We start from the raw sequence: 8,517 nt of genomic DNA, 5'->3' as shown, positions 1-8,517 counted from the left end.
GGAGAGGTTGAGAAAAGAGAGCGTGTCCGTGGTAGGGGGTGGGGTCTGAACCTCCAGGTAAGGGGAAAAGGGAGGGGCCAAGGATTGAGGGAGCTCGATAGGGCAACAGCCAAAAAAGGTTTCAGTGTTGGTGAACCTATCTACTTTCTTTATTTAGCCAGGTATATGTTCGACTCTGTCTGTCTGATTCTGAAGACACAGAAATTTGGTGCAATTCAGTTTCACCTCACAGTTCACGGAGGGAATTGAAATCCAATTCATGAATTGAAAGAAATCCTCATAGAAAAAAAAAAGTCAATTTCAATTCATCTCCCGAAGTGACTGAATCTAAATGGAATTTAACCCAACCCCACTTGCAGTATCTTGATTGTCAGAGGTCCCTTGTAGGCCTATGTTGTGTCTGTGTGTGCTAAAGGACTTTGTAATATGTAGTAACCACAGTATGATTTCCAAACTGTAAAACTGCCTTTTCCAAAGGAAACAGTGGAAAAGTACTTCCTGATTGTCTCCTGATTGGCAAGTGATACTCAAACAACTACACATTTATCCAGTGGGCCGTCTGCTACAGAATGAGCGACTGCGAGAGCCAAGAGCCACACGGCACCACAATGGCCGACGACCAACTGACCCAACCTATGCCCATGTTCCCTAATAATGTGTGAATGCAACGGTATGCATTCACGCATCTTATTACACACAAATGTACACACATGTACACATACAACCCCCTTTACACTCCCACTAACACACAGTATATTAACAGAATATACTGGAATAGACTGCAAGACATAGCAAACAGTAGTATCACTGGCGTAGTTGTATTACTCTTCATCAGGAGACTAGTGTGTTTTATCAAGGCATCTGCTATAGAGCTCCCCCTACCTGTATGGAGGTTCGCTACATGTTTTGGATTGATTTATTTCTAAACAGGTAAAACCAATGGATGAACTGCTAGATTAAAAAAAACCAGGGTGGTTGTTTTTCACATCTATTAGTCGGTCATCGATTGGTTTGACCTCTGAACATGAGCGTTGGGTACTCACGTAGGACGGGCAAGCACGTGTGACACGATGTTAGTGTGTGTGTGTGTGTGTGTGTGTGTGTCATGCCCGAAAGCGTGTGTGGCAACAGTCGTCGCAGCCAACATCCACAGCCTCCAGGTGTCCATAGCAACAAGCCATGCAACAGAGAATGCAACGGACGCATGCATTCCCCAACACCCCCCAGATCCCCGACATTCAACATACCTCCACAAGCAGCATGCCCCTACCCCTCCCCCCTCCCCAGGACAAGCAGCCGTGCAGCCGCGCACAGAGAGCATCATCTATTAGCTTTGATGTATTCATGGGATATCTACTTATTGATCCCTTTGATTTGTTGTATTTTCTCTCTATGGTTTCCTACAGAGCTATGCAGGCTATTCCAAGAGTCCTTAGTGTTAGTCTTTTAGACATGATGCAAAGGTCCGGATTGGTAGATCAGATCTCTCTCGATGCTAAACGGTTGCGTTATCTAAAAGGGGTCAGTTAAAGATGTTTAGTAATAACATTCCCTGAAAGAAGAAAAGAATAAAAAGAAGAATGATTTGTTTTTGACCAACCAGATGGTGGACTACTGTATATAGGGGAGTAGTAGTAGTAGTAGAAGTTAGTGGCGTTAGAACCAGAAGGTTTCTATAATGAGATGGAGCTACAGATAAAAAAGGAAGTCGGGACAGGAAGAGGGGTTGTGACGACATTGAAAAAGGAAAAACAAGAAATCAAGACGTGATTCAAGGGGAGAAAGAAAGAGAGGATATTGAGAGAGAAAGAGAGAGAGAAAGAGAGAGAGAAAGAGAGAGAGAAAGAGAGAGAGAGAGTATAACAAGACAAGAGAATAAGACGAGGACTGAAACCATTACAATCTATCACCAAAAATGGCCAACCAATGGCCATATCCCAAACAAAGCAGGCCTTCCTGGAAAGTTCACTACCATAACAAAGGTTAGAAAGGTCAAGCGTAAGAATGAGGTCAAATACTACTCTTGGATCATGACCAGTCCCAGGTGGGAGAAAGTGGTGTAGGGGTTAGGGTCTTTAACGTAAAGTCTTCTCTCAGGATTAGTGTACTAAAACAACGACAAGCTAGCATATAACCCACATAAGCCATCACAGCATCTATCATCGTTGTTATCCATGAACACTAGGGATTTCCATGAGTGACATACTGTATGCAATAGGGATTTGCTGGGCTGCTTCCCAAATGGCACCCTGTCCCAAATAGCACCCTATTCCCAATGTAGTGCACTTCTTTTGACCAGGGCCCATAGCGCTCTAGTTGAAAGTAGTGCACTGTATATGGAATAGGGTTCCATTTGGGACACAGCCCTGGACAGAGTGGAGAGAAGGAGCAGGGAGAAGAGAGGACAGACAGTGTGACAGAGACAGACAGTGTGACAGAGACAGAGACAGTGTGACAGAGACAGACAGTGTGACAGAGACAGACAGTGTGACAGAGACAGACAGTGTGACAGAGGACAGACAGTGTGACAGAGACAGACAGTGTGACAGAGACAGACAGTGTGACAGAGACAGACAGTAGTGACAGAGACAGACAGTGTGACAGAGACAGACAGTGTGACAGAGACAGACAGTAGGACAGAGACAGACAGTGTGACAGAGACAGACAGTGTGACAGAGACAGACAGTGTGACAGAGACAGACAGTAGGTGACAGAGACAGACAGTGTGACAGAGACAGACAGTGTGACAGAGACAGACAGTGTGACAGAGACAGACAGTGTGACAGAGACAGACAGTGTGACAGAGACAGACAGTTTGACAGAGACAGACAGTTTGACAGGAGACAGTGTGACAGAGACAGACAGTTGTGACAGAGACAGACAGTGTGACAGAGACAGTGGAGAGACAGTGTGACAGAGACAGACAGTGTGACAGAGACAGACAGTGTGACAGAGACAGACAGTGTGACAGAGACAGACAGTGTGACAGGACGACGTGACGGACAGCAGTTTGACAGAGACAGACAGTGTGACAGAGACAGACAGTGTGACAGAGACAGACAGTGTGACAGAGACAGACAGTGTGACAGAGACAGACAGTGTGACAGAGACAGACAGTGTGACAGAGACAGACAGTGTGACAGAGACAGACAGTAGTGACAGAGCAGGCAGAGCAGTGTGACAGAGACTAGACAGTGTGACAGAGACAGACAGTGTGACAGAGACAGACAGTGTGACAGAGACAGACAGTGTGACAGAGACAGACAGTGTGACAGAGACAGACAGTGTGACAGAGACAGTGTGACAGAGACAGACAGTGTGACAGAGACAGACAGTGTGACAGAGACAGACAGTGTGACAGAGACAGACAGTGTGACAGAGACAGACAGTGTGACAGAGACAGACAGTGTGACAGAGACAGACAGTAGGACAGTGTGACAGAGACAGACAGTGTGACAGAGACAGACAGTGTGACAGAGACAGACAGTGTGACAGAGACAGACAGTGTGACAGAGACAGGTGACAGAGACAGTGTGACAGAGACAGACAGTGTGACAGAGACAGACAGTGTGACAGAGACAGACAGTGTGACAGAGACAGTGTGACAGAGACAGACAGTGTGACAGAGACAGACAGTGTGACAGAGACAGACAGTGTGACAGAGACTAGACAGTGTGACAGAGAGTGTGACAGAGACAGAGTGTGACAGAGACAGACAGTGTGACAGAGACAGACAGTGTGACAGAGACAGACAGTAGTGACAGAGACAGACAGTGTGACAGAGACAGACAGTGTGACAGAGACAGACAGTAGTGACAGAGACAGACAGTGTGACAGAGACAGACAGTGTGACAGAGACAGACAGTGTGACAGAGACAGACAGTGTGACAGAGACAGACAGTAGGATAGAGGGACAGAGACAGACAGTAGGATAGAGGGAGACAGTAGGATAGAGCGACAGAGACAGAGAGTAGGATAGAGGGACAGAGACAGACAGTAGGATAGAGACAGAGAGTAGGATAGAGGGACAGAGACAGACAGTAGGATAGAGGGAGAGAGACAGACAGTAGGATAGAGGGACAGAGACAGACAGTAGGATAGAGGGAGACAGTAGGATAGAGGGAGAGAGACAGACAGTAGGATAGAGGGACAGAGACAGACAGAGGGACAGAGGGACAGAGACAGACAGAGGGACAGAGGGAGAGAGTGTATGTAAGGGAGTGAGACATTGGATAATGTTGGCGTAGTTGAAGCTGACAGACAAGTGGATGGAATGCAAATTAGGGGAAAGGGAAAGAGAGAGAGAGATATTAATAATATAATAATATATAATAATATAATTTTATATTATTATTTGTTATTGCTTAGAATTGTATTACAATGTATATTGTATACATTGTTGCTTTGGCAATATTGACACAATGTTTTTCATGCCAATAAAGCAGCTTGAATTTGAATTTGAGAACGAGAGAGAGAGAGCGAGAGGGGGGGGGGGGGTGGGGAGAGAGAGAGAGAGAGAGGGGGGGGGAGAGAGAGGGGGGAGTGATACAGAGAGAGAGGGGGGAGTGATACAGAGAGGGGGGGTGATACAAAGAGAGAGAGAGGGAGGGAGGGGGAGGGAGTGATACAGAGAGAGAGAGAGGGAGTGATACAGAGAGAGAGTGAGAGAGGGGGACAGAGACAGACAGAGAGACAGAGGGACAGAGGGAGAGAGTGTATGTAAGGGAGTGAGACATTGGATAATGTTGGCGTAGTTGAAGCTGACAGACAAGTGGATGGAATGCAAATTAGGGGAAGAGGAAAGAGAGAGAAAGAGAGAGAGAGAGAGGGGGGGTGGGGAGAGAGAGAGAGGGGGGTGGGGAGAGAGAGGGGGGAGTGATACAGAGAGGGGGGGTGATACAGAGAGAGAGAGAGAGAAGGAGGGAGGGGGAGGGAGTGATACAGAGAGAGAGGGGGGAGTGATACAGAGAGAGAGGGGGGAGTGATACAGAGAGAGAGTGAGAGAGGGGGGAGGGAGTGATACAGAGAGAGAGAGAGAGAGAGAGAGAGAGAGAGAGTGGGGAGTGATACAGAGAGAGAGAGGGGAGTGATACAGAGAGGGGGGGAGTGATACAGAGAGAGAGTGAGAGAGGGGGGAGGGAGTGATACAGAGAGAGCAAGAGAGAGAGCGGGGGAGGGAGTGATACAGAGAGAGAGAGGGGGGAGGGAGTGATACAGAGAGAGAGGGGGGAGGGAGTGATACAGAGAGAGAGAGAGAGACAGGGGGGAGTGATACAGAGAGAGAGAGAGAGAGAGAGAGAGAGAGAGAGAGAGAGAGAGAGAGACGGAGGGGAAAGATATGAAGACAAACAGTTCAGAACTGCATAGACAGTAAAACAGGATGGGTGGAAAAAGCTCAGGTCTTCTCAAAGGAAAGAAAGGGAAAAGATCTGGAGAAAAGACACAATAAGGAGAGACTGATAAAGACATGACTGTCTATCTATTTGTCAATTGTAATGGGAGTGAACACAATACTGTAGATTCACTGTCATTAAAATCAACAAATAACAACTTCCTGTCAAATAATGTGGCCACAAATGTCTCTGTGTCATCATCCCCTCCCAGCTAAGGGCTGAAGATTGAAGTACGGTATACAGTATATGTGTGTGTAGTCAGGAAATGAAGACCTGTCTGAATTACTGTGTGTGAGAGAGTGTGTAGCTATGGTGCCATCCACAGGAATGAGAGACGCAGAGGACTCAAGACACACACCCTTCGCTGTCCTTCTGTACCCGCATCCCTTTGTCTGTTCATGTGTGTGTGTGTGTGTGTGAGAGCGCCCGGAGTAATATTCAGGACAATACATGCCAGTGTGCCTACCGGCTCTCCAATGGAAGAAAAACTGCAGATAGATACCCATTAATATGTTAGTAAATGTAAAACCACTCATACTGCGAGGGCTTATTTAAAATCATTTCAGTTTTTAACAAAAAACGTGCCTTTTGATGGCAAAACCAAGTAAATTGGTAATATCACCGATCCAATAAAGTATGGCTGACCTGAGATCATGGATACTTGACTTCCAGAAGGCTGTGGTGCACGGATTTTACATTGGTTCTTCTTGGAAGACCACGTCCCCAAACGTGGGCAAAACCAGAGAAATCTGTGTATGTGAGTGTGTATAGGTCCATGCAGGGTGCAGAAGGGCAGACAAGGTGTCCTCCGTTCCCTTGCTCCTGTGGCTTAGTGTATCTGGAGGGTCGCAGGGACTGACTATCATTTCCCTATCATTCCACTTCACGACCATCCCTCCCTCCACCCCTCCCTCCCTCCATCCCTCCCTCCCTCCCTCCCTCCCTCCGTTCATCCCCAGTTCCGACCGATAATAAAAAACAGTGCTCACCATCACACCACCACTAACAGACAATAATGACAGCGCTGAGTTTTAGGAGTTTGGAGGGGCGATGGAGGGAGGGGGAAGGAGGGAGAGGGAGGGAGGGAGGGAGGGAGGGAGGGAGGGAGGGAGGGAGGGAGGGAGGGAGGGAGGGGGGGAGTCTACCTTGTAGGCGACCCGGGCAGGGCACCTCTTCCCCAGGCCTAACGGTGGACACATGTGCCTGAGCATCTGATACATGTCATTGTAAGTGATTCGGCCGCTGTAGTAGTGGTAGTATGCCCACCCGGACACACACACACACACACACACACACACACATACACCAACAACGACAAACGTGGACGGACAACCAAGAAATGAAAAACCGATGAGGGGGTGGGGGGTGGGAGGGTAGGGAGTTTGGGTTGACACACGAACGAGAGGTGCATGGGGGTGGAGGCGAGAGGGGGGGGGAGACGAGAGGAGAAAGGAACAACAAAAGAAAGGGGGAAACAAATACACAGAGGTTATTGTTTGGTCGGAAGAGTGGTTACGAGAGGGGAGAGAGAGGGGAGAGAGAGGGGGAGAGAGGGGAGAGAGAGGGGGAGAGAGGGGGGTGGGGGAGGTGTAGTTTTAGTATAAGTAGCTGTAATAACACAGCGTTCTATGCAGGGAGGTAAAAGGGGTGTTTGTGTCTCCTCTCGTATAGAACGTGCAGTGGGGCTTCTAGCAGGCAAGGAAAAGCACCGCTGCTGGGGTGGTGATGTCACAAATGGTCATGTCAATGCACTTCCTTTTACCCCCCAACTAGGGTTGTACAGTTCTGGGACCTTTCCCGAAATTCACAGGTTTTCCAGAAATTCTGTTTGGAAGATTCCCGGAATCAGCAGAGAACCAGGATTGCTGGAAAACCTGAGAATTTTGGGAAAGGTCCCGGAATTTTGCAACCCTTCCCCCAAACCCCTCCCAAACCCACCCCCTCCCCATCCCACCATCCGGACCCAACCCCCCCATTCTAGAACAATGCACGATGCTAGAACCCTGTTGTACCATGGTCTGGCCCTGGTCATGGTTAGACAGACAGCACAAACCAACAAAACACAATGGTTCCAATTTCTTGTGTCTTGTTTCGTTGAGACAGTATTGACTCCGGGGTTGGGGTCAATTCTATTTCAATTCAGTCAATTTAGGAAGTCATTTTTCTCACTGAAACGCATGGAACTGGAATTGGAATTTCAGTTTACTTCTTGAACAGAGTGAATTGATATGCAATTGACCCCAACAACCTGGATTGACTCATTGAAAAATGTGCAAGTAGTGAATCGTTTGTAGCAGTGAATCGTTTGTAGTAGTGAATCGTTTGTTCGTTTAGTGAGTACAGTACAGATAGCAAGTGCAGTGCACGCCTACAACATCATGCTTCAGACAGTTGCTACTAAACAGGTGTGGTGTGTTCTGCATTGTCCCAAACATTCTCCTCTATCATAATCAAGAATGCATACCAATATTAATAAGAAAACCAAAGCAAGATGGTGACCGTGGATGACTACAAACCAAACCAAACCAAAGTCGAATAAGAAATGACCATGAAGAAGTGATAAAGGAAAATCAGAAAAAGAGAGAGATAGAGCGTAACATTCATTCCCAAGTCTCTGAGTGAGAGACAGAACGAGCAGGTTGCGTAAACGTTGTGTTATAGTTTGGTCCAAACCTTGCAGGCCACCCTATGAGGGCATTTCTTGCCCAAGCCCAGAGGAGGGGAGATTACTCTCAATAAACTGTACATATCCTTATAATGTATGCGCCCGCTGCAAGAAGAATACAGGGAGGTTAGAGGAGGAAGGGATACACGGAGAGAGAGAGAGAGAGAGAGAGAGAGAGAGAGAGAGAGAGAGAGAAAGGGAGGGAGGGAGGGGGAGAGGGAGGATAGACAGAGTGAGAGAGCACAGAGGAGAACAAGAGTATAAATCAGTCTAACAAGCATGCACACATGGCACACACACACACACACACACACACACACACACACACACACACACACACACACACACACACACACACACACACACAAACGTTTTCCCACCTTTATGATATATATTTTTCTACATATAATTCCACATATAATCTACATAGATACTTCTACATATATTTTTCTACATTTA

At 47.3% G+C, this 8,517-nt stretch overlaps 1 protein-coding gene across 10 annotated transcripts in view; it reads right to left on the bottom strand.

Moving 5' to 3' along the window:
- Positions 1-8,517, bottom strand: part of LOC106594976 (voltage-dependent P/Q-type calcium channel subunit alpha-1A) — a 133,060-nt gene that overhangs the window by 41,553 nt on the left and 82,990 nt on the right. For 9 of the 10 annotated variants that reach the window (XM_082966232.1, XM_082966235.1, XM_082966239.1 and 6 more), the window contains one exon: positions 8,067-8,163. In XM_082966232.1, coding sequence (XP_082822358.1) covers positions 8,067-8,163 — 97 coding nt within the window. Of the gene's footprint in view, positions 1-6,538; positions 6,636-8,066; positions 8,164-8,517 lie in introns of all 10 variants that reach the window. The other variant, XM_082966233.1, reaches the window with a different exon arrangement.

The sequence above is a fragment of the Salmo salar genome, chromosome 02 (assembly GCF_965601325.2).
Source record: "Salmo salar chromosome 02, fSalSal1, whole genome shotgun sequence".
In the NCBI taxonomy this organism is placed as follows: domain Eukaryota; kingdom Metazoa; phylum Chordata; class Actinopteri; order Salmoniformes; family Salmonidae; genus Salmo; species Salmo salar.
Note: the sequence above shows the minus strand (reverse complement) of the source record. Positions and strands in the feature narration are given on the sequence as shown.